The sequence below is a fragment of the Geotrypetes seraphini genome, chromosome 11 (genome assembly GCF_902459505.1).
Source record: "Geotrypetes seraphini chromosome 11, aGeoSer1.1, whole genome shotgun sequence".
NCBI classification, from domain to species: Eukaryota; Metazoa; Chordata; class Amphibia; order Gymnophiona; family Dermophiidae; genus Geotrypetes; species Geotrypetes seraphini.
The window spans coordinates 98,414,562-98,442,048 of NC_047094.1; the positions used below are offsets into that span (position 1 = coordinate 98,414,562).

The 27,487-nt window shown below is 41.5% G+C and overlaps 1 protein-coding gene across 1 annotated transcript in view; it reads right to left on the reverse strand.

Moving 5' to 3' along the window:
- Window positions 1–7,645: 7,645 nt before the first annotated feature.
- The window catches only part of EDN3 (endothelin 3), a 76,481-nt gene continuing 56,639 nt past the window's right edge, over window positions 7,646–27,487 (reverse strand). Inside the window, exons 3-4 of the mRNA XM_033962788.1 lie at window positions 24,279–24,449; window positions 7,646–11,211 (exon numbers count right to left, since the gene is read on the reverse strand). Coding sequence (XP_033818679.1) covers window positions 11,196–11,211; window positions 24,279–24,449 — 187 coding nt within the window. The 3' untranslated portion in view covers window positions 7,646–11,195. The remainder of the gene's footprint in view (window positions 11,212–24,278; window positions 24,450–27,487) is intronic.

Consider the following 27,487-nt stretch of genomic DNA (forward strand, 5'->3'; position numbering starts at 1 on the left):
GCGAAGTAAGTGCTCCGACGCTCATAGGAATTCTGAGTGTTGGAACATTTACTGTGTCGGCCCACGCTAAAAACCTCTAGCACAGTTTGATAAAAGGGGCCATAAGTGTGGTTGCGTGAAACATGAACTTGATGTTTTTGGCAACTTTTCAATGTTGAGATGTATATGGGACAAATGTACCCACATCTCATTTTCAATGCACTGAAGTCTTTCTCGTTTTTGCATTTAATTTTCTACATTATACCTAATTCACATAGGTATAATGTAGAAAACAGGTTGCTAGACATAAAAAATAATAAAAGAAAAGCTAAGTCCAGTCATTTAGGGAGTGTGTGGCGCAGTGGTTGGATCTACAGCCTCAGCACCCTGGGGTTGTGGGTTCAAACCCCGCGCTGCTCCTTGTGACCCTGGGCAAGTCACTTAATCCTCCATAGCCCCAGGTACGTTAGATAGATTGTGAGCCCACCGGGACAGAGAGGGAAAATACTTGAGTACCTGATTGTAAAAACCGCTTAGATAAACCTTGATAGGCGGTATATAAAATCCTAATAAACTTGAATTCACAGTGAAACACTCACAGAAGGAAAACACAGGCGTGTCCCATCAGGGAGGACCAAGAAGAAAACAGCGACTGAGAGAAACGCAAACTCAGGAAACAGGCAAAGGGCGCACTCAAGAGTGACTGTTGCAGCGAGGTGTCTCATCCCAGAGAGACTGGGGAAAGTGGGCCCTGCTCCCGGGCATGACTGCTGTGCATTGCATGAGCCCCACTCTGGCATTGCCACGTGGCAGAGGGTGATCCGGAGCCAACAGGCATGTGCCGCCATACACATCTGCCCGTCAATTTGCCTTTCACGTGCTGCTTCCCTTCACTCCTGCATCCTCACCTCGCACATGTTACTCAGCCTCGCCGCTCTTTCACTCATGCATTCCCAAGCCTCGCCACACCTCTCGTACACCCTCCTCAACCCTCGATACTTACCCACCACAGTTTGCAGTGCACCAGTGTGTCACGGCACACCATTTGAGAACCACTGGCTTAGGAGAAAGAAAAATAGTCTGACTAGCCTGTTCACTGTGTCCCTTTAAGGCAGCATTTTTTTTTTTTTTTCAGTGTAGCCCTTTCCCATTGGATTTATGTTAAGTTAAGTTTATTAGGATTTTATATACCGCCTATCAAGGTTATCTAAGCGGTTTTACAATCAGGTACTCAAGCATTTTCCCTATCTGTCCCGGTGGGCTCACAATTTATCTAACATACCTGGGGCTATGGAGGATTAAGTGACTTGCCCAGGGTCACAAGGAGCAGTGTCCTATGCAATTCCAACTGTGCCTGGGCCCTGAATTCTGGCATGATACAATGTGTATCATCTCTTTCCCCTAGGATTATACAGAGTTTTCCTGCCCATTCCGTTGTAATCTTTCATTTTCTTTGTTAGTATTGGAAAATATGCATCTTTTTTTTTTTTTTTTTTTTTTGCATTCTGTTGAACACATTAGGGGAGGAACTATTCCAGTCTCTACTTTATTGGCGTATTTCATGCAGAGTCTGGCTTCTTGTGGTTTCTAGTTCAGTTTTTGTTTGCATTATTTATTTCTGGTTTGAGGTCACTTGTTCAGGTGTGTTGTTAAAGTACATTTAGGCCCTGCTTTACTAAGGTGCGCTAATCAATTTAGCATGCGCTAAATGCTAACGCATGCATGCATTTTAGTCTATGGACGCGTTAGCATTTAGCGTGTGCTAATTCAAATAGTGCACCTTAGTAAAACGGGGTTAGTATTTACAGGTATATTAAATATGATAAATTAGAAATCCATTTTCCCTTGCATTAATATACCCACACACACACACTGGAAAAATTAGAAGGAATATTGCACACAATGCACGGCAGGATTAAAGCATAGGCAAACTATGTTCCTAGGGCCCAAATGTTTAGAAGAAGCCCTGTTAGATATGCTAATTCAATGGCTTCCAAGGCAGATTGTGGTAGAAAAAAGAACGGAAGGGGAAACAGAGCCATCACTGCCCACAGGGGCTCGTCTACTCTCCCCACCACACTCTTGTGGACAGAAGGAACAAGCAAGCGGTGCTTTCTGCTTTGCCAGTGTTCCTCTGGTGCCAGAACCACAAAGGCTCTATTTGTATGAAAATAATAATAATAATTTATTTATATACTGCCCTACCGCAAAGTTCTAGGTGGTTTACATACGTTAATAACTTTATACAAACAAAGATTAAAAATACAGTACTCTAAATAGTACTAAAATTATACAATAAAAATACTAAAATTATGCTATAAAATTCTATAATTATACAGTAAAATAAGACAATTTGCTAAAATACAGTGAAAAACCTCGAGAACCTTCTGGCTTTAAGATCTATACTATTTGCTTGTCAGTATTCTGGAATTTATTGACTAGATCCGTTTTTAGTAATTTCCTAAAGGACATATAAGAGTTGGAAATAGTAGTACTTAGCCATTGGTCCATTTTACCTGCCTGAAAACCAAGCATTTTATCAAAAAATCTCTTATATCGACAAGGTTTGATGGTTGGAATAACAAATACATATTGCCATCGGGTAATTCTGTTGCAACAGCAAAAACTAGGAGGATGCTTGGGTGCATAGGGAGAGGTATGGCCAAAAGGAAAAAGGAGGTATTGATGCTCCTGACTCTTGAGACCTCATTTAGAATATTGTGTACAATTCTGGAGGCTGCACCTTCAAAAAGATATAAATAGGATGGAGTCAGTTCAGAGGAAGGCTTCTAAAATGGTTGGTGGTCTTCATTTTAAGGCCTATGGGAACAGACTTAAAGATCTCAATCTGTATACTTTGGAGGAAAGGCAGGAGAGGGGAGATATGATAGAGATGTTTAAATACCTAGGTGGCATAAATGCGCATGAGGTGAGTCTTTCATTTGAAAGGAAGCTCAGGAATGAGAGGGCATAGGATAAAGTTAAGAGGTGATAGGCTCAGAAGTAATCTAAGGAAATACTTTTTTTACAGAAAGGGTGGTAGATGCTTGGATTCATGGAATAGTCTCCCAGTAGAGGTGGTGGAGACAAAGACTATCTGAATTTAAGAAAGCATGGAACAGGCACGTGGAATCTCTGAGGAAGAGATAGTGGTCGCTGTGGATGGGCCATTTGGCCTTTATCTGCCATGTTTCTATGCATTTCTATTAAAATGGAAGGCAGGATAAAGTGCTTATCTGCCTAAAGTCAGCAAAGGAACCCTAAAAGAGTAGTTCCCTGCTGTTACTCATGTCTTCCAAATTTACAAGTACCCACCAAACTATGCCATTTCTGCCAGAAGTAAGAAGAGAATGACAGGGCCAAAGTTTGGCCCTATCGCTGTGAGCTGGCTCCAACCTGTCCATGCGAGCTCAGTCTGATCCCATCCACACAAGCCTCAAATAGAAATGATTTAATATTTAAATTGTTTTATTATAAAAAGAAACAATATTCTGTACAACTATCGTTTTATAAATCACAAACAGTACAGAACAAGGATCAACAAAACCCTGTCTCCCCTCCCCCCTCCCAAATATCTCCTCTACTATCGGGAAAACTGAGCAAGCCAAATTACTACAGAATGTTACATAGAAAAATCATGCTAACAAATGACCTCAGTCACACACACAGAACACGCATGCCAAATACATAATAACTGACCAAAAATGATAAACATAAATTTAACCAAAATTTCAAAAAGCCACCCCTTACATGTAGTACAAGACCAAAGAAATAGAAATGGGCATCACACTTGGCTGGGATGATGTTAGGGAAGTGCAACTAGGGCAGCTGTCCCCTGGCCAGAGAGAACCCTAAGCTGAAGAAGGCAAAGCCTGGTAATGGGCTTTGTGATCCCAGCTATGTCTAACACCAGCTCTGGCAGGATACATATTTCAAATCTAATATACTTGTATTTTAATCACTAAGTATATAACAAAATTATTTTTTCTATCTTTTGTTGTCTGGTCATTTTATTTTTCAAATCATGTTGGTCTCAGGCTCTGGTTTCTGTTTCCCTGTCTTCCCTTAACTCAATCACCAGGGTCTCCTGCCCATTTGATATTTCTTCTTTCTCCATGCTCACCATCCATCTTCTATCTTTGTATATACATATATCTAATTTTTCCCATATTCAGTATCTCCCTTATCTGTGTCTCCTATACTTTCCTGTATTTCCCCTGTGTCCATCTCCCTGCCTTCATCATCATCACCATTCTATGTCCCTATGCTCTGTGTCTTTGTGTCCCTCAAGCCAATCATCTCTCTTCTACCTTCCTATTCTCCCCCACAACTAGCATCTTCCCTTTGTGTCCATATACCATCTCATGCAGCATTTCCCTTTGTGTCCCTGTCTCTATGCTCCCATCCATGCCCACCATCTCCCCTCTTTTCATATATCTCCCTATGTCCAGCTTCTCTCCTCTCTTCCTCCCTTATACCGATGTGCCTCTTGTTTCTCTCTTTCCCCTATACTGTGTTCAGTATCACTCCCTCTTCCTCCATTCCCTTGATTTGGCATCTCTCTTTCTCTTCCCTCCTCTCTCCTTCTCCCTCTTTCTCTTCCCTCAGCACCCTCCAAGGATCCAGCACCTCTCTCCCTTCCCTCTAGCTTTTCCTGCAGGCCAGCACCTTTATCCCTTCCCTTGGCGCACCCCCCCCCCCAAGGATCCAGCATTTCTGTCCCTGCCCTCCAGCCCTTCCCCATGAGTTAAATGCCTCTCAACCTTCCCTCCAGCCTTAAATCTAACACCTCTCCCTTCCCTCCAGCTTTTCCCCCACATAGGTCCAATACCACCCTACATTCCCCAGAGCAGGCCTGTGAATATTTTTGTCTGTGACTGAGGCTTTTAAGGTACAGATAGGCAGCGAGGTGAGGAAAGCATAGAGATGCCGACCCATGGACATGGTAATTGTAGGTTGTATTTTTTTTTACCATGTGAGCAAGGGTTTTTACAACTCCTGCAGGACAGTAAGAAGTTTTGCTCCAGCACCCACAGTAAATGTGCTATATATATATATTTTATTTTTTTATTTTTTTTTTTACAATTCCCAAGGATTTACTGCAGTTTACCATGGGTCCCTATCCCTGTGTCATTCTCTAATGAGAACACACCATCTCAATCATTCGGTCATTCAGCAACCGTGTTTCATTGCATTACAAATATTGCTGCTTCATAACAAAAGTTAAGATTTTTTATTTAATTAGGTATGCGTGATTTTTTTCTTGATATAAATTTTTCACCAAAAGCCACATCTGAAGTGTCATACACAATAAATAATCTACTTTTCTAACCTCCTCATTTACAAAGCCGAGCTAGTGTTTTTAGCGCCGGCCACGGCAGTAAGAACTTGGACATTCATAGAATTCCTGTGAGCATTGGAATTCTTACCACCGCGGCCGGCACTAAAAATGCTAGCACGGCTTTGTAAAGGAGGGCCTCAATGTACAAAGATCATGCCAGCAGAGAGGAAAATGGATATAATTTTCTATGATAGTATATAAAGATATTTATTTTTATTACTGTAATAATTTACTTATGAAATATATCTATAGAATATACATTTTTTGGAAGTACTTTGAGGACAAACAGGCAGATCAAAAATGAAGTTAGACAGAATATGCCCTGTGACTTGCTGTATTCTACTGCCATAAAATTGGAAAATAACTTTAAGATGTTTAAAGAAAGCTTTGGCATAGAGCAATCTCTATTGCTGTGATGTTTCATAGCCCTCTCCTCTTTCCTGTCCTCATAGAGCCTGTGTCTTCATCTACATAGGTCTTCAACAAAGTTAAAAAGGGATAGAGGAGACATTATCAATGTAAGCTATTGTTAAGACAGGCTTATCCCAAATTGTGCTGTTTTAGCAGTGAGATGCTGTGCTAAAATAGCACAATTAGTCCACATTGATAACTTCTCCCCTTAATGTATTACACTCGGAACAAAGTTCAATGGTTTTTCAATTCTGATCTTCCTTGATCAGGACATCCACTAGGAATATACATGAGACAGAATGGCAAGCATTTGGCTAAGATCCAGGTTAGTATCCATGTTTGGGTTATCCTAAAAAAACAGCCCTGTGCGCGATCCACAAGGACAGATTTTGAAAACCATGCACATGGACAATTTTTCAGTTGATAAGGTTGAAGAGCTGCTCTGTAGGCCTGGCTGTTAGTCATGTCACTTGCTAGTTCTTTGGTTTCCATCATGTTATAGTATTAAAATTTGCTTCTCTGTTGTCTGGCTATACAGCAAGTGAGTGTTATCCCCTCCTACCAGCAGATGGAGGTAAAGAAAACTGATTTTTTTTTCCCATGAACTCACCGATATAACTTGCTGATGCTTAGTGGAAAACTCCAGTATTTTTTCAACCTCTAGCAGATGGTAGATTCAGGCTGGTGTTCTGGTCGCTGGCCTGGTTCCCTGCTCCACTGGCTGCAACTGCACAGGAAGTTTAACAGCCGCTCCTAGGTTCCTGGTTACTTGCAGAGCATAGCTTCGCAGCCCAAGTTGAACTTTTTAACATCCACTAGAAGAAGCTTTGGCTCGGTCCTGCAGGATTCCCCCCTCTCCCCATATATCCCTTCTACATAGGAATAAAACTAACTGAATATAATAAAATGTCTTAAGAAGAAAATGAAGAGCACATTCCAGTGAGCTGAAACGTTCTCAGCCCAACCAACTTATTTTGCCAATGTAAATGAAGAGAGTGTGATTTTATTTTGCAAAGTGTCAATTTGCAGAATCATAATGCTATGTTTTGACATTAATCATTAACCATGTTAACAAACTGTGGAATTTTCAAGTGTGGAACTCCAAGCTGTCATGAAGTTCCTATTCCTGCAGAAAACTCCACAGGAAATCCATGAATGTATGATGCAAACATTCAGTGACAATTGCATATCATAGACCACAGTGAAGAAGTGATGCGCAAACTTTCAGCTTGGAGATTTTGAGACTAAAGATGCAGCAATGTCTGGAAGGCCTCAAACAATGTCAGCTCCTGAGCTTGTTGACCATGTCCTTGACCTGATTTTGGTAGATCGGTGAATATAGGCTAAAACAATTGCTGAGACGACACTACAGATATCCAGGGAATCCAGGAGCAGCTTGGATATACAGAAGCTGTCAGCCAATTGGGTGCCTAAATGTTTGAATGCTGATGAGAAATAATGTTGCGTGTACACTTCTAAGTTGATTTTGCAGCATTTTCAGCGAACTGGTGCCAACTTTTTGGAACGACTAGTTACTACTGATGAAACATGGCTACACCACTATGATCCTGAGACAAAGACAACAATCCATGCAATGGCGGCAATCAGGTTCTCCAAGGCCAAGGAAATTCAAGACCCAAAAATCTGCAGGAAAGGAGGACATGACCACAGTGTTTTGGGATCAGAAAGATGTTGTAATGACTATCTTTCAAGGGGCCAAACAGTTAATACGGAATACTACTGTAACTTGCTGTGCTCATTAAAGGAGGCATTGAAAGAAAAAAGGAGAGGGAAGCTGCAGAGAGGAATTCTCTTTTTGTAAGACAGTTCACCTGCTCACAAGGCTGGCAAAACGATGGATGTTTTGACACATTTGGGGTTTCAGTGCATGGACCATCCAACCTACTCACCAGATCTTGCTCCTTCTGACTTTTCTGTTTCCAAATCTTAAAAAAGTTTGAAAGGTGACAGTTTGAGATATCAGAGTATTTTATGGAAGGGTTACAGAAACTTTAGACATGATGTGCCAGGTTTGTTGAACTTGGAGGTGAATATGTGGAATAACTTTTACGTTTCATGGCTTCATGTCATTCCCTTCTTGGTTGGGCTGAGAACTTTCAAGCATTCCTTCGCTGTAGGGTCCCCCTACTCTATACATTTGCTGGCCAGAGTCTGCTCAAACTTTGAAGAGCAGTCATTAAAAGGGGCTTTGTCTTTATGGATACATCCTGCTTGTACGGTATAGCCAACCAACAAGAAAGGTGACATTGTTTTACCTGCTAATTTCCTTTCCTCTAGTCAGCCATATTGTTTTGAAACCCACTCTTGGGGCACTCTGCTCTTTCCCTTATAATTTGAGGGAGAAAAATAAAACCAGAGAAATGTTTTTATATGCAGGGTAATAAGTACACAGGTCAGACTTTATACTCACTTAAATGAACATTGCAACTGCAGTGGTTGTTGGGGCACATAGCACCTTCTGCTGCTTTGGCAGATATATTTAGGTGTGTTTTCCACTGAGCACCAGCGAGTTATACTGGTAAATTCACTGGAAAAAATCTGTTTTCTCTACCTTCATCTCTTGGTAGGAAGGGATAACACCTACTTGTTCAGAACAGCACAGCTGACTAAAGGAAAGGAAATTATCAGGTAAGACATAATTTCACCATAGTGCACAGTCATGTTAGCAGTTGGCAATAGAAGACAATATTTGTGTTATGACAAACCTTATCTTCAAACTTGCAGAATAATATATCACACAGTAAATTACAGCAGAAAGAGACCCTCACCATCCAGTCTGCCCAACAAGATAACTAGAGCCTCGCCCACCACTCTATGTAGGACCAGATCACCTATGTTTAAATGCTGGCTGTAAAGTCACCACTATGCCAACCATATAGGCAGCCAAACATGATGGGGATGATACATTGTATATTGTTCACAGTATTCAACTTACCAATCAAGATACCTTCCCATCCCTCTTAAGCTACAGTGTCCCCACTCGCAGTATACTACAATAAAATGAAAAATATACTGTAGCTGTCGAACCTTCACCTGTCCCTTACCACATGCAGGACATAGACCGTACAAGTCAGTTCGGCATCAAGCTCTGTTCCCCCATTCTGGATTTGGCCACTCTTCTTTGTCTTTCACCACATACAGGACACAGACCATATAAGTCTGTCTGGTATTGGCCTCGGTATTTATTATATTATGTTCTACCAAGCAGCAATGCACATCAGGGTGTATGTTAAGCTTGACTGTATAATATATTCTAGGACACAGAATTAAATAGTGATTATTTCCTTTTTAAGATTAAAAACACTTTACAGCAAAGGCCATTGTCAGGCAATGAAAAGCCGCTGGTCCCAATATTGTTTACATTGTGTTAACAGGCTATGAAAGACAGCTGACAAAGGGCTCCTTTTACCAAGCTGCGATAGTGGTTTTAGCACGCGCTAGACCCTAACGCCAGCATTGACCTGGCATTAGTTCTATCCACGTAGCGTGGGTTTAGCGTGTGCTAAAAACGCTATCGCAGCTTAGTAAAAGGAGCCCAAGTCTCAAGCTGTTTTCTAACAAATCAAAATACTTGATTTCTCTGAAATAATTTCTACTTTTGTATAAAGTTTTAAGTCATATGTGCCTGCTTAATTTTTTAAGTTTATGGGTATAAGATCAAGTTAAAAGTTCTAAATGTCTGTCCTCTAGTTTCCTTTTCCAAAGTGATTGTCTTCTCTGCTGAAATTGCTCTGGCTTTAGGAGAGGAATTTTCTACTAGGTGCCTTTTTCGCGATCAGAATTAATTATTGTTATAAACCATTAAAATCTACATCAATCTTCTGAAAATTAGGCCCCAAAACTTCCATTTTATGTGCTCGGCAGTTAGTCTGTCTCTTCAAAAAGCGCCAGATAAAATATAACTTACAAATATAAAGAACTCACAGTTTTGGCTGGTTGCAGTGTAAAAACATATTTAAAGAGAAAGCTTTCTACAAAGTCTCACAAAAAGGAATTTAAAAAGTGGATAATGCCACAAGTCGTCCTTTTGCTGTTTTATATCAGTATCATTCATGAATAAATGTACACAAATTTACAAATGTTCATCATCTCAATTGCTAACAAACCTTCAAAGAACAAGTTGCATGGGCTGACAAGATGCTCAGCCCAGACTAATGCGAACCTTCGTTGCTAATGCTAAAAGACTTGTTCCAGATGGTTGTTATCCCAAAGTTTGTTCCATTCTCTGAAACATGAAGACTGCAGAATAATGAAGTCTTGGTTATCATTCCATTTGAGTTTTCATAATTGTTATTTAGAAATATCTCTAGAATGAACTATTCCTATGATATTCCAGGACAGTTTTTTGGGAATTACAGAGCTGAAGTTTTCTTCTCCAGTTAACTCTGGTTTCTGCTCCAGCTAAAACTTTGAAGGGGCTGCATTAATAGGAAAATATAGCACGGAGAAGTAGGCTTTTGAGGACAAAACTAGCAAATTTGTTGATGCATAAGCATGTGAAAGCAAAGTACACTTTATCAGCAACAGAAGTAAACGTGACATCGAAAACTTATGCCTTAATAAATCTGTTAGTCTGTAAGGTACCAGCAGCCTGTGTCATTCTACAGTGGAGCCAAGTTCCTTAACTCTAATGTAAGGCCTAAAATTAGGACATCTGTAAAATACAGATTACGCTTTCTAAAGTTCTGTATAGCTGTACTACATTTTGGATCAGATATGCTTAAAGAGCAAAACGTTTAGTTCATCTGGCCTTTTTTGACATCAATAATAGTTGCTGATCATATTTAATTTTTCCTCAATTTATGCTGAAACTTACCCCTATGGCTATTCTGGGAGTGAGCAGTGCTGGTATTCAGTAGATTGTATATAGCATAGCCATGATAAATTTTATAGACCTGACTAAGATGGTACCAGGGAGTCCCTTGGTGAGCATGCCTCATCATTTTTTTGTCAGTTCCAGTAATGCAACCTTCTGACACTAATTCTTTGAATACAATGGCCTGCGTAGAATAAGTTGATAAAATGTCACACAAGTATTATGCATTAAGTAGATCAAGAGGCATGACCTAGTATCCAAAATATATTCTTATTAATTAGTGAAATCTCAGTTCACCTTTCAGTTGAGAGTAACAGGGTCCATATTTTGTAACATTTCTGTTTGCTGAAAGTCTGGCCTTTCACTTGTGCCTTTTTCCAAGATTGTCTTTTCCCCCCACCCCCCATCAAAACATGGAAAAGAGCATCGGTCCACTAAGCTGTCCAATGTTGAGTCTTTTGGTAGGATGCAAAGTTCTTCATACAGGTTCTTATGCCCTCATATTAGAATTAATGCAGAACAAAGTGCAGTAATGGCTGAATGATCCATTAGTCCACCCACTGGAAGCCATTTTCTCCTTCACATTAGTTTCCACTTGCTCAAGTGCTTGCATCTTAATCAGAGCAATTAATGAGCTTCCAACCTACAAAATAAAAAAAGACAGTGTTTAACCTTCTCTGCCAGCTTTACAGTATAGAAGTATTTGTAATGACCTGTTCTCCCTAAGACCATCTTTCTAAATGGCAGATGGGGAATGGGTAAATTAGAAGAATTTTGTATCCTTTCATTCTTGTCAATGAAATGAGATGAATTTTTTTTAAAAACAAGATAGCTTGGCCCTAAATTAAAATCAAAAAAAGCTCTGTTCCCTCCTATTTCCTTCCCTCTTTGGCACATGGCCCAATGCAGTACCAAATGTACCAAATGCCATATTTTACTATTCGGCCAAATATGAATAATGGGCATTGAGCTTTAACATAAATAATAAAAGAAGCAACATGAAATCAGATATCGAGTATTTATTTCAGTAGGATTTATCACAGCAGAGTCCCAGATTATTCATATTTGAATTTAACTCACTATTTAGCCAAATACAAATAATGTGTTCAGGCTAATATTCGAGTCCAAATCCAAATTGAATCCAAATATTTGATATGGTCCTTGCAGTAACTAACATTGTTTTATTATATGTTTTAAATCAAAAAGCCTAATTTGGTGGGTGTTTTTATACCCCTTGCAATGTGCCTCATTCTCTTTGCTCTAATCTTTTTACTAACATTATCAAACACTGATTTTACAGCTGAATGCAATTAATTTTACATTTATGTATGCTGTCTCAGACTTTTTAGAACAGGACATAATCACTGTGACATCTTGGGCATGACCTGCAATTGAAAACAGATCTAGAAAGGGTTTTTTTTGTGCAGCTGTTAATTAAGTTGTGGAATCTGTTGTTGGAAGATGTGTGGTCACAGCAAGGTTCAAAAGGGTTTGCACAAGTTCCTGGAGAAAGAGTCCATGAAAAAAAAATTATTAACCAGGTAGACTTGAGAGCCATTGTTCATCACTGCAAATTAACTAGAGGAAAAGGGATCTGCTGGGAACCTGTGACCTGGACTGGCCATTGTCAGACAGGAAATTAAACTTGACAGGCCTCATTCTGACTCAGCTTGACTAAGTCAAAATGCCAGCCTTCTCCCTATGATTAATCACCAAGACTCATTTTCAACTGCACTTTCTTATGGTCTCATACGACCTCTTGACAGTAGAGTTAGTGAAATCCAATGGATCTGTTGGCTTTGCCTTATACTGTGGCTATTTGCCTTGTATTGTTTCTCTGTGACTCTTCCAGTGAATCTCTTACTACCAGAAAAAGATGCGTTTAGGAAAGAATTACTTCACTTCATCAAGATAAACTACCTGTGTCTGGCATATTATTTTAGTTACTAATTTGATATAACATCTTTCATTACATATAGCAAAGCTGTTTACAATAAAATTGTATCTAATCATCAGAAACAGAGGAGAAAAGAACTATATGGACAAGGAGCTCTCAATTAAATGTGTTATTAGATGGTAACACATAGAAAAGGAGGCAAGCTGATACTCAGAATCTGAATGTCCACCCTCCAAAGGGGTTATGGATTTCATATACTTCCTTTCTGAACCAAAGTGGTTTACAATTTTATTATATATACTTTCTTTATTGCTAGGGAGCTCACTAAGGTTCTGTACCTGGAGCAATGGAGGATTAAGTGACTTGGCCAGGGTCACAAGGAGCTACAATGGAATTGAATCCAGTTCCCCTGGTTCTAAGGTCCACTACTCCAGCCAGTAGTAAGAGCCCGATCTTGACTCTTGTTTTAAACCATGTTTAAGAATTTTGTACTCAATTCAATATGCACTAAGTTTCATAAGAGGGTGCTGCAGGAGTCTGCGCAAGACCGACTGTGATATTTATGTGGAGAGAAGATAAAGGATTATGGGGGGGTTTTGATAGCTCATACACCGAAAGCTACTAATAATGCAGATGCACATTTCAACAAGAACTCCCAGGAATCTGCATTCTTGTCAGACCCCCTGCACTTCTTTCAGTATCTGAGGAAGAAAGGGTCATCTCTCAGCTTCCTGGTTAGTTAGATAAATATTTTGGATATTTGATCTAGGAATAGTGTAGTCTTATATTTGAGTAGGGTATCAGGTGGCTTCTAGTCATCAGGGGCATGCTATGCCAGTCTGGGATTTAGCCGCATTGCATGCTGGGATTTGAAGGGGTTTGGGGGGAGGGGTTAAGTTCAATGATATTTATTTGAATTTACAACAAACAAAGTAATATTGACAGATTCTAGATATATTCATCTTAGAAAGATTTACAAGGTCAATGTACAAATGGTTAACAAAACAATAATAAACCAGAACCTAAGAACAGTACCGGGCAAAGCTTTGGATTCTTGCCCAGAAATAGCTAAGAAGTAGAAAAAAAAAAAACCCCAACAAATTTTTAGATTGAATCAGATTGGGCAGACTGGATGGACATTTGGGGTCTTTATCTGCCATCATCTACTATGCTACTATGGGCTCTTTTACGAAGGCACGTTAGCGGGTTTAACGCGCGTGACTTTTCATCACACGCTAACCCCCGCGCTAGCCGAAAAACTACTGCCTGCTCAAGAGTAGGCGGTAGCGGCTAGCGCGCCGGCGGTTTAGCGCGCGCTATTACGTACGTTAAACCACTAACGCGCCTTTGTAAAAAGGAGCCCTATGTTATGTTACTATAACAATTACCTGTATCAGTCGTGAGTGTTTACAGAGAGACAGTACAAGGATATCCGAAATTAAGGAAATATTAGTGACAATTTCGGGAAAATTATAGTTCACTAAATGAGATTTAGCCACAGTTTGAAATTATTGGCAAACCAATAAGTGGAGCGCTACATATTTCTGAATGTCTTCAATGCATTTTTTTCGCTCAGCTGCTATTCCATATTTCGCAGTAATATTCCACCATTCGTTATAGTTAATGTTGGTAAAGTCTTTACAGTTGGATAGGATCGCATGAGCAGTAACAGGTATAGAAGTTTTACGTGGTCTCATAAGGAGGACAACTGATTGTGAGTTGTACTTGCTATGAGCACAGAATATGAAAGTGGTACAGAGATACTTAATATAGTTGATATAGAAGTCCATATGTGATCCCAATATTCCTTTAACAGTGAACGGTCAAATATCATATGCTTAAAGGAGCCAGTTGTTGATCGGCACAACCAACAAATAATGTTGTTGCCATTCTTTAATTTAAATAACTTTAGCAGTGTCCAACAGGCTCTATGCAATAGAAAATAGGCAGATTGGGTCGTAGCAGCAGAACAGGAAATTTTGTAGGGTTAAGACCATATGTTTTGCCATTCAGTAGTATCTAGAGACTGACCGATTTCTGAATTCCATGTGTTTTCTGTATTAGGTCTCTGGGTTTTTCGTTCTTGTAGAACTTTATACCAGTTAAAAGCTTCTTTTTTTTATTGAAAGCAAGTAGATTTGCAGTTTTTTATATTATTCCCCGTTGATTGTACTTCTATGCCTGTATATTACTCGGTTGCCTTTGTATTTCTTGTATGCTCTTTGTCTCTTCTGAAGTCTACAAGTTCATATACAAAGGAGAAAAAGAACCAGGATACCTAATTCTAGGTGCCGTGTTATAGAATTTGCACTGAAATGTCAAACTCTTGGGAAGACGTCAATCTAGTCGACTGTGGAGCAGAGTCCAGATGCACATTAGTGTATCCTAAGAAGCTTACTGAATGTAATGGCTCATAGTGAGAAAAGCATCTAGACTTTTTTAATGATTATATGACACTATTTTATTGTTTGCATATAGATGCATGATATATGTTGAGCTATTGTGGATTAGATATTTTTTATGGTAGTACTATTTTGATTTATATTCAATTGGATCACCCTTAAATTTGCTGCAAAATCACATCCTTCTTCCCTTTTCACCATCCATTCTCCTGACATTCCAGCTCCCACCATTCCTTCTTCCTTCACCCAAACAACTCAGGAGGAATCCGCACATCCTCCCTCTCCTGACCCACCTCCACATGCCCGGTCCCACCCTCTCGACCCTTCTACTCCCTCCGACTTTGTTCTTTTCATCTTGCCACCCCAAATGCCTGGAATAAGCTACCCGCGTCCATCTGCCATACCTCTTCCCTTCCGTTGTTCAAAAGTAAGCTGAAAACTCACCCTATTTGAGACAGCCTTTTTTTTTTTTTTAAATAAAAGCTTTTATTAAAATAAACACACCAAGCATTACATATACATAGGAGATGCAACAACAAGCAATACACCACACTCCAGAAAACGCCCGAAGTGTAGCCAAGAGCAAAGACATGTGCAATCCCTACAGTCCAACAAAAACAAACAAAAACACCCAACAGAATGCAGCCAATACCCCCCTCCCCCTCCCCCCAGGGACAAAACACAATACCTACAGCACCCAAAAGGTTGAGAATCATCCGATTTTATACGTAAACAAAGAATGGAAGAGAAAGATGATGATAGGGTCCCCCTAATCCCAGTCTTTCCAGTCCAGCCCCAAGCTCAACTCAAAGCCCCAAGCCACCCCTGCCACAAACCCCCACAGAAGCCCGAAATCTACGCCAAATGTGAGCATAGCCATGGAGTTTGCCATGCCGTAGGGCCGTTAAATGGTAAAGAAGCTGCCAATTAAGCAAGCGTTGCTCCACCATGTCCCATGTGGGAGGGTGCGGTTGATTCCACAAGGAGGCTATTGCCAGTCTAGCAGCAGTGAATGCCAACTTGCAAAACAGAGAATCTCCCCAAGCTAGATCTAATTGATGCCAGAACAACAAGGCATGACGCCAATCAACCGGAATCCGGATATCCAGGATCTGGGACACTCGAGAGAAAACCCCAGTCCAGAACCCACACACCCTCCCACATTGCCACCATATATGGAAGTAGGTACCCACCTCCCAACAGCCCCTCCAGCAAAGAACACTCACATACCCCTGCCAACGTGCCACAACCTGAGGGGTATAGTACCAACGAAAGAGGACCTTATATCCATTCTCTATCAACAAAGCAGCTATACCTGCCGAGGAAATCTCTGACCAGATGTCCTCCCAAGTGTCCCAGGAAATAGCAGAGCCCCAATCACCCGCCCAGGCCCTCATGTAGGGATGCTGGGCTCCCCGACAATTAAGGCACCGATATACAGCAGACAGAGCTCCCTTCCGGAGCACCGGACCCAGCAACAGCTCAAAGGGAGTCTTGCCACCCCTCAAATCCCCCAGTAGACCCAAGGTCCGGATATAGTGAACAACTTGTAGATAGGGAAACAGATCCCGGACCCCAAAGTCAAACTGGCCCCGGAGCTCTGCAAAGGGTCTAATACGACCCAAGACCGGATCCCACAATTGTCCCACACAAACTAAGCCCCTAGATTCCCAATCAGTAAACACTCCCCCACCCCTTCCCGGTGGAAAGTCTGGATTATGTCTCAACGGGATATACCAGGAATGGCGCCTACCCAACAATAAACCACCTCGGGTTTGGTTCCATACCCTCAAAGAAGTTCCAACCGAGGACAGGCCACCCACCAACCGCACCCTGCCAGGTAACCATGGCCAATGTAACAAAGGCACCCCATCACTTAAACTTTGCTCTATCACCACCCACGGCTTCGGTGTCTGCGTCTGCCACTCTAAAAGGGTGCGCAACTGGGCAGCCTGGTAATATTTTACCACATTGGGAACCCCCAATCCCCCATCACTCCTCCCCATACATAAGACCTTCCTACTCACTCTAGGTCTCCGACCGGCCCAAATAAAATTGAAGATATGCCTTTGGACCCCCTCCAACGCTCCCCTGCCCACCCAGAGCGGCAATACCCGGAATAAGAACAAAAGACGAGGTATAATCATCATCTTCACAATTGCCACCCTACCCAACCAAGAAAAATACTGATCTTTCCAACTAAGCAAGTCTTGTCGAATGCGGCGAAAGAGCGGAGGAAAATTCAGATCATAGAGATCCACTCCCGGCGGTCTGAAACAAACCCCAAGGTATCGCAGTGAATGCTGAACCCACCGAAACGTAAACCGGTCTCGGAGGTAAGACACTCGGTCGTCAGGCAGGTTAATATTAAGGAGCTCAGATTTTCTAACATTGACTCGAAAGCCCGATACCTTACCAAAATCATCCAACTCCCGTAATATAGCAGGTAAGGAACTTTCAGGATCCTCCACCGTGAACAAAATATCATCCGCAAACAAAGCCAATTTATAATCCCCTCCCGGCACCGTAACTCCCTTAATATCCCGATTCATCCGCACCCGCTGCGCCAGGGGCTCCACCGACAAAGCAAAGAGGAGCGGGGAAAGAGGACACCCCTGACGTGTTCCCCGTGCTAAAGAAAAAGTCTCCGAGTAACCCCCATTCACCTTAATACAACCAAGAGGACAAGTGTAAAGGACCCGTATCCAATCCCGCATGCGCGGACCCAAACCCACCGACTCCAAGACCCGAAACAAGAAAGGCCAGGAGACCCTATCAAACGCTTTCTCAGCATCGATAGATAGAAACACCGTTTCCCGCACACCCTCCCTGGCCCGTTCAAACAGATTATAAACCCGACGAGTATTATCGCCCACCTGACGTCCCGCTACAAAGCCCGACTGATCCGGATGGATCAGCCGGGGAATCCAGCTCATCATTCTGTCCGCCAAAATTCGCGTGAAAATCTTAGTGTCAACCCCCAAAAGCGAGATCGGTCTATAGGAAGCACATTGAAGGGGGTCCTTCCCCTCCTTGGCCAACACCGTTACACCCGCCAGTCGCATGAAGAAGGGAAGGGCACTATTCTCTTGCAGAGAGTTAAGGAAGCGCAACAAAGGAGGTAGCAAAAGATCCTGAAAACGTTTATAGTACCGAACGGTAAAACCATCCAACCCAGGCGACTTACCAAGTTTCATAGAACGCAGCGCTCCACGAGCCTCGATCAGCGTGAGAGGACGGTCCAACCGCATTACATCATCATGTGCAATCCGGGGCAACGCCGTCGAAGTTAGATAAGTATCCAGGTCCTGCAAGGGCCCAGGAGCTTCCGGAGTGTATAGATGGGAGTAGTACTCCACAAAGCGGGCACGAATAGCATCCTCTTTCTGCAACAGCTCACCTGAGGCCGCCCGAAGCGAGAGAATCTGATTGCGCGTCTGCCGCACTTTCAGACGATGGGCAACCAGTCGACTAGCTTTATTAGAAAACTCAAAGTATCTCTGTTGAAGAAGTTGCAAATTATGGTGTAATCGCTCTAAATCTAAAGCTTGGAAATCCCGGCGCACTTGAAACAATCGCCCATGCAATTCTACATCCCAAGGGCTACGCTTATGCAAGCTCTCCAACCGACCAATCAGAATCAACAAAGCCGCCGCATCTTCCCGTCTCTTATGCTGCCGGGCCGAGGCCAGGGCAATCAATCTGCCCCTAAGGGTAGCCTTTAACCCCTCCCAAACCTCTTCCAACGAAGCTCCACACTCCACATTCACATCCAAATAGTCCTGTATCCACCCCTCAATCTGTTCTCCCACCTCCGGGTCGTCAAGGAGACTATCATTAAAACGCCAGAATTTCTGTCCCGAGCCACCACCCGCCCCTTTAACCGCAACCAAACCGGGGCATGATCCGACCACGTAAGGGACTCAATCCCCGCTGACTCCACCCGACGGAGTAGTCCCCGCTCCACAAAAACATAATCGATTCTAGAGTAGGAGGAATGTAGTCCCGAAAAATAAGTATAGTCCCTAACTGATGGATGTAACCACCTCCAACAATCTACCACATTCAGAGTAGCCAATGCCTCTCGCAACAATTTACGATTCATGAGACTGAAGTAGATGAGTTTCTATTTGAGACAGCCTTCAACTCATAACCTTACACCTCTCTGCTCACCACCCTAAGCATCAGTTTAACCATCCCCTCTAACTGTAACCTCTACCCTGGCATCCTGTTTGTTTAGATTGTAAGCTCATTTGAGCAGGCACTGTCTCCTTTGTTACACTGCACTATTTTGCACTTTACCACTAGATGAAATTCCTTCTAGTCTGCTATCAAAATCATAACAAATCATGTTAAAGAGCAACAGCGTCTTAGTATTTGATGTGTTGCCACTTCCAGTTATGATGTCATCATACCAGGAGTGTTTAAATCCAGTGTAAATGTGTGAGGAGCCATCTTAGGATGCAGAAGATGCGTTCAGCGTCCCGTTTTTGAAGGTATGTCTTGTGGGCTTTATTTGAGCTATGAGGACAACGATTGGAACATTAAGAAACAATTTTAACATTTTGTTATTTTTGTTTTTGTTCTAGTCTGATCGGTCGTGTCACACCCTGAGGCAGCAGATTTGTGAAACGCTGGCCACCGTCGGTGTACCAATCAGCTGACGATAAGTTGATATCATTTTCATCTATCTTGTTTTAATTCTAATGAAGGTTTTTTGCCAATGAGGTAATCACTCAACCACTTTAAGTAACCCCACTTTTTAGTGGAGGTGGGAGGGCCCTTGTCTGAGGCTTTTTCCTTCAATTTGGATTTATTGCAGAGCGTGTGCTGTTTTGCTATCATTGAACTTAGCATTTATGCATCAATCAGAGTGAAAGTGTCACTGCCTATTCCTTTGTAACTCTGTACATCTGGTAGTGCTCTAGAAATACAGTGGTGCCTCACACAACGAACTTAATCCGTTCCAGGAGCAAGTTTGTTATGTGAAACGTTCGTTGTGTGAAACGCGTTTTCCCATAAGAATACATGTAAAACAAAATAATTCGTTCTGCAGCCCTGTTTTCCCATAAGAATACATGTAAAACAAAATAATTCGTTCTGCAGCCCTACATTTCCCTCCCTCCACCTCACCTTATAAGCAGAGTTTGCCAGCTTTCTTTTTCACCCAGCCGCACGCTTTCAAAAAGCTGTGCACGCGCAGCTGCTGGTTGATCAATGTTCTCCTCTCCTGCAACTTCCGGTTTCCGGTTGCGTCAGAGGAGAAGATTGAACAACAGAGCATGCGCGCATGTGCTGCTCTTTGAAAGTGTGTGGCTGGCCGAAAAAAAAAGCCGGAAAACTCGGCATCTAAGGTAAGGTGGAGGGAGATGATGGAACACTGCATTCAGACAGGAGGGTGCTGCTGTTCCCGGCTCACATTAGGAAGCGGCGAGAGTAGTTCCGCCCCCCCCCCGGGCCCCTCGGGCGACTTCGTTGTGTGAAACGAAGTTCGTTATAGGGAGCAAGACAAAAAGTTCGTTATGCGCAGCGTTCGCTGTACGAGGCGTCCGTTATGCGAGGCACCACTGTAATTAATAGTAGTAGCAGTAGTAGTAGGATTGTTACAAATATGAGTTATAGGTTATCAACTTTGCCCTGAGTGCCTTCAGCAATGTAGGGCTCCTTTTACAAAGCCACGGTAGCAGCTTTAACGCACGCACCTGTTAATCACTCACTAACCCCCGCGCTAGCCGAAAAACTACCACCTGCTCAAGAGGAGGCGGTAGCGGCTAGCGCGTCTGGCGGTTTGCGCATGCTATTACATGCGTTAAACTGCTATCGCACCTTCGTAAAAGGAGCCCATAGTGTGCGACAACAATTTTAAATAAATTACAATAGAAATAAGTGTCTTATTTTTTGTGAATTGACTAGGTTTTTTTGATTGCATTATTTTGAACAACAAAATCCCTTTATTAGTTAACACATCTTATATCACTCACCACCACACATGCCTGTCTGTTGGACCTAAATGACTGTCCTTTCTGTGAACTATATTTTCAGCCTTCTTTCATGATGAAGTTCTGAATTATTGGACCATTTTGTTAAAGGGTATTAAGACCTAACCCATGCTTAGAGTGTGAAAATCAAGCTATCACAAACATTTTACAGTATTTTGCCTATTAATGTGCACTAATTCACATTAGCTATTTATAAAATATTTTTTAGGTGGCAGCATGCTGTGGGCAGAAAATAGACATGGAATCACTAACCAAATAGTGCGTTCACATTAGCATGAACTAACTGGCAAAAGCCAAGTTACCACGGGAGCTCTTAGCACCTCCTAAAAAGGAAGTGGCACAGGCTCCCATGTTAATTTTTTACAGGTAACTCTGAGGACTTTCTCAGAGATCAGACTGAACAGGTGACCCTTGAGATGAGGAATACTGGCCTAGTGCCTAACCCTTAGTAATGTAATGTAATGTAATGTAATGTAATTTATTTCTTATATACCGCTACATCCGTTAGGTTCTAAGCGGTTTACAGAAAATATACATTAAGATTAGAAATAAGAAACGTACTTGAAAAATTCCCTTACTGTCCCGAAGGCTCACAATCTAACTAAAGTACCTGGAGGGTAATAGAGAAGTGAAAAGTAGAGTTAGAGGAAAAATAAAAATAAAATAAACATTTTAACAAGACAGCATTGATCTAAATACTTTGGAAGGTAGAAGAGAGGAGAGAAAGGAATAGAAGCAGAAGGGGGAGCCGTTGAACAGTAGTAAGCCTGGTTCTACGAGAGAGGTTGTACAGACTCAGCATTAAAGATAGTTTTCACAGCAACCTGTGGATGGCATATATAATTTGCATATATTTACCTGAGGAGAGAGAGCTGTTGACTAAAGGGCTTCTTTGGATCTGTTTTTGAAACTTGGAGTACTTAAGTGGGAAGGTGGCCTGGAAATCTCTTAAGTCAGGCCAAGCACACTATATTTCATGGGGGGGGGGGGGGGGTGAATCCTCTCACCCTAACTGAAAAGTGCTCCTTGAGGAGAGACCTCTGGTTGGTTTCTGCCTCTTAGTTTGAAACTGAACTCTGAGAACTTTCTTAAAGATCAGACTCCATGAGTGACTCTTGAAGTTAATTCACTCCAGCCCACTCCAAGGTGGAGCTTTTTTGGCTCTTAAGCCAACCAGGAACAGTGCAGTGCTTTGATAGGATTTTCTGGTTTTTATTTTTTCATCCAGGTGTAAGTACTTCTGCAACCACAGTATGGCTGGGAAACATTGTGTCATCAAAGCTGCTGCTGAGGTTACAGCTTCTATCTCAGTGCAGATAGAAAATGTTACCCAGGCAGAGGGAATGGTTCCATGTACAAGCTGTTTTTATCTTGAATCCCACATGAAGTAAGTAAATGAACAGAGAGGACGTGGCAAGACTGAGAAGCATCCTTGAGATTGAGAGGTACATTGATGAAATGATTCATAAGGCATCAAAGATTTCCAGAAGTGGGGAAGAAGAGGTTGTGCTGAGTTAAGACAGCTGAACTCAGATTACAGAACCCTGCAAAATTGGTACTGTGACTCCTCCCGCCCTTGAACTGAAAAACTGATATGCTGCCCTGGAAGTGGAGGAGATGAGACCATCCCAGGGAGAGGAAGGACCAAAGTTTGAAATCCCAAAAATTGCTGGATCCATGACCACTAGGAGGCATAAGGTAGTGGTGGTTGGCAATTCCCTTCTGAGGGTTACAGAAATCTCCTTCTGCAGACCAGACATTATGTCCTATGAGGTATGCTGTCTGCCTGGTGCCAAAATCCAAGATGTTACAGAGAGACTGCTAAGACTCATCAAACCTGATGACTATTATCCGATGTTGCTCATCCACATTGGCACTAATGATACTGCCAGGTACCTCTGCGAACATATCAAAAGTGACTTTGTGGCTCTGGGAGAGAAGGTGAAGCAGTCAGGTGCGCAGGTGGTATTCTCATCCATCCGCCAGGTCAGAGAAGCACGCATCCTGGAGATGAATGCATGGCTATATGGATGGTGTCCTAGAGAGTATTTTGACTCCTGTACCATTGGATGATTTTCCAAAGGCTGCTGAGCAGGAATGGTATACATCTATCAAAGAAGGGAAGAAGTGTCTTTGGCAGCAGGCTGGCTAATCTACTGAAAAGGGCTTTAAACTAGAGTGATCAAAGCTTCCGGGTGAGTATAAGCCCTCATAAGTAAATCACTGAATACCTCTATACAGATGGGAAAAGGGGGCAATGTCTATAAAGTAGTATATACTAATGCTCGAAGTATGGGGGTCATACTGGACTTAGTGGTTACAAACAGGGAAAGTGTTTCTGATGTTACAGTGAGTGATCATCTGGCATCCAGTGTTCACTGCATGGTACAGTTTAATATCAAGATGGGTATAGAGAGGGCTCATTCAAAAGTAAAGGTTCTAGACTTTAAAAAAAAATCTAACTTTGATCGGATGAGGGATTACGTCAAGGAATTGTCTGGATAGGAATGTCTGGAAGGAGTAGAAATGCAGACGGCGACAAATCTTTTTGTGAGGCAAGTAAGAGGAAAAGAAGGCCGCTTTGGTTCTCAAAAGATAGTAGCTGAGAAGGTAAGGAATAAGAGATTAGCTTTCACAAACTACAAAAGATCGCAGAAAGAAGAAGACAGGCAAAAATATCTGGAAAAGTTAAGAGAGACTAGTCGAGTAGTCAGGAAAGCAAAGATACAAATGGAAGAAAAAATAGCTGGCACGGTAAAATGGGGAGACAAGACTTTTTTAGATATATCAGTAATAGGAAGAAGTGCAAAAGTGGCATTGTGAAATGCAAAAGTGAAGGGGAGGAATATGTAGAAGCTGATAAAGAAAAGGCAGACATATGATAGACATTTAAATGCCTACATGGTGTAAATGCACAAGAATCGAGTCTTTCATTTGATAGAAAGCTCTGCAGTGAGAGGGCATAGGATAAAGTTAAGAGGTGATAGGCTCTGGAGTAATCTAAGGAAATACTTTTTTATAGAAAGGGTGGTAAATGCGTGGAACTGTCTCCTGTAAGAAGTGGTGGAGACAGACTGTATCTGAATTCAAGAAGGCGTGGGATAGGCATGTGTGATCTCTTAGAGAGAGGAAGAGATAATGCTTACTACGGATGGGCAGACTAGATGGGCCATTTGGCCTTTATCTGTCATCTGGTTTCTAAGTAATGTAAACATTAGCATACAATCTGGAAAAAGAATATATTCAAAAATGCCTTAAATTGTGCCACATTGAATCTAGACTTAGAGCGTGGGAAAGTTCAAATTAAGATGTGCTAAGCCCAGATTCTAATGCCTTTTAGTAAAAAGACCATATGTGAGCAAAATAGTCAATTGCCTAGTCTTAAAGCAGTTAACATGATAGCATTCCTCACCTTCTGTTGTCCCGATTCCATGTGCAGAAACCCAAGCACTGTTCATCATTCCTGTCTAAGCAGAAGCAGCGTAATAAAAGCCCTCTCTGGGGGCTCCTAGAAAGGCTGGCTACAGCTCGCTTGCCTCTGAAGCTACGTCGGAAGTTGGATAGTCCATATGGCACAGTCCGCCTGTAGAAGTAAGCAAGTCACAGTCAGAGTAAATCAAAGCAAATAAATTTAAAAAAAAAACCCCATACACAGATATCAGGATCTGCTAAGAAAATTACTGAAGCCTCCACAGAAATGTACAGTAAAAACACAAAAATCTAGTGGCATCATTAGAGTCAGCGAGTCTGCTTAATCTCCTGGACTCAGGATCCTCTGTGCTTATTCTAGCCCCTACAATTCTATGAAAATCTCTTATGTCACTCCTCAGTCTATCAAACTGTAAAGCGCAAAACAAGAAGACCCAAATGTTCCACAGAAAAAGGAGCAATCCGAAAGAAAAACTGTGGATAAACACAATGTTCTTGACTTTCCTTTATTTCTTCAAAATATTTCCGAACAATGGTAAAATAAGATCATATCAATCATGTAAAAGACTACCGTGACCCGATACGGGCCGTGTTTCAGCTAACAAGCCTTTTTCAAGGGCCCGAAGGTTAAATATAAAAATAAATATAAGTATAAAACAAACCAGAATCTAAATATAGATAATATGAATATAGTATAGAAATAAATGGAAATAAACATAACAGTGAAAATGATGAGAAATGGATACAGATGTGAACAAAACATGTGTGAACAAATGAAGAATGTGACATATCATGTGTAACAGAAGTATAATTGTATCTAAACGCATATAACTTTCCTTAAACTAAACTACTGTATTTCCCCCTTCTCTCTTTCTGCTATACTCTCCCTGTATTTAATTCTCTCCAAAATCTATAAATCCAATTACTAAACCTATTGTATTACTTATATGTCTATTTACTCTCCACTATGTATGTTCATTGTAGACCGTTCTGAGCTACTGGGAGGACGGGATAGAAATCCAAATAAATAAATAAATAAATAAATAAAATAATGACATAATGGTGGAATGCCTATGCATAGTGAATGTGTGATGTGATTAAAAAAAAAAAAAAAAAAGGATGTGAAGATATGGTGGTAAAAATAGTGACATATTATGTAGGGCCTCAATCTATACCTATTACCTCTACTTTCTTCCACAGAATTTCAGTACAAGATCTGAAGAATGGGTCAGGGTAGGGGGTCTGGAAGGCTCATATACTCATACAAGAGAATCTTTGGATTATGTTGGTCCAATTAAAGGACTGAATTTGCCCTGAATCCCATTTTCTCCAGGAACAATATGAGTGTTCAAATTTTGCATGATATTTGAAACCTAAAAGTAAACACTGCTATAGTGCTATGATTGTATTTTATTTGTAGTAGAAGGGGCATGAGCAAGTAACAACAACCTGTTGTGTATGAAAAGTAAAATAAACCCCCCAATATTCAGTGCCAGACCTTGTCCAGGCATCAGCACTGAATACTGAAGTGGGTGGACTGGGCACCAGAGTTTGTGTGGCTCTAACTGAATATCATACCGAGACCCGCATAATTCATTTTTAATTTTAAAATGGACCCCCCCCCCCTAAGCTGTCCTTAATTGGGCCACTTAGCTGTGTGGTTGCCGACACTGAATATTGCTAGCACCCACATAACCTCAGGCTTCTCCCCGATACTGGCCCCAGCACCACCCCTTACCTGCCCACTTTTTGGTTATGTGGTTGGTGGGCAGTTTCTGGTTAAGCGCCACTGAATATCCCTACTTAGGCAGCAGGAAGTGGTGTAAGCGGGCAGGAGAGGCTCCTGCCTACGTAAATCATATTAAATATTAGCCCTATAGTTTTTCTCATTAATATCAAGGCGCATTTTAAATTAGCTCTACTATTTGCACACACACCAGTCCCTGTAAATTAAATTTCATAGGGCATTTCCTTTTTTGGGTTTCAAAATTAAATTTCCACACATCTTCCATCTCTATTCACCCCTAACCCTCGTCTTTGTATCAGGAGGGTTCTTGGTAATACTTGCACTTAAGCCTGGTCACAACAATGTACAAAAAATACTTAACCTTTTCCTATCGTAATAAATTTTACGTTACGCTGGTTCTAATCGTAATTATGTTAGCAAAGTTTTGTATTATTCACCGTTATCATTTATGGCTATTATAAACATAATGGCCCAATAGATAGGACAAATGATAGGTAGAAGGTGTACTGTATGTCCCATGCCATGGGACATATGATGGCAACGACATTTTTGGGAATGTCCTGTCATCCGGGACACATGATAGGGAAGAAGTGTCTTTGGCAGCAGGCTGGCTAATCTACTGAAGAGTGCTTTAAACTAGGGTGATCAAAGCTTCCGGCTGAGTATAAGCCCTCATATGTAAATCATATGTAAAAGAGTACCTGCTTTTACTATTCAATGTATTGTGAACTAGAGAATGACACGGTGACAAAATTCATCACCGTTCCCGTCCCCGCGGATAACCGCGGGAAATAATCCCATGTCATTTTCTAGTGTTTATTTCAACTTCAGTCCTTCTACACCAGCATTCTTCAAAGCAAAGCTTGTGGGTCAGTGGTTGTGGCCATTCATACTCTGATTCTTCCCTCTCTCCTTAAAGAATGACATGAAGATGGTTTCCCGCGGTTATCCATGGGGACGGGAACGGTGATGAATTTTGTCACCGTGTCATTCTCTATTGTGAACCACTTTGGGAAAAGGCGGTTAATAAATCCCAATCTTGTGGCTGTATGTGAAGAAGAGAATGGGCACATTTTCAACGGAGGATTTTACCTGCATAACTGTTGATATCCCAGGAAACTCATTTGAAAATCTCCCTCTGTTTATAACTACCCACACCTGTTCGAAAAACCTACTTGCTTGCAATCTCTGAACTTTTGCAGAATTACAATAGTTTTCACTTTGAAATATATTTCAGGAACAGTACCCCTACACATTTACACTTGCTAATCTGGTTGGATATTTTCTCCAAGTACAAATACGCACAGTTCCCAATCCTGCCCCTGGTTTTACTCTTATGTACAGATGGAATTTTTATAGAAGTACTGTTTTGCTCATTTATTACATTTATAGCTTGCCTATACCTGGAGAAAGTGGTCTAGATTAGGAGGGACTTCACCCTGAGA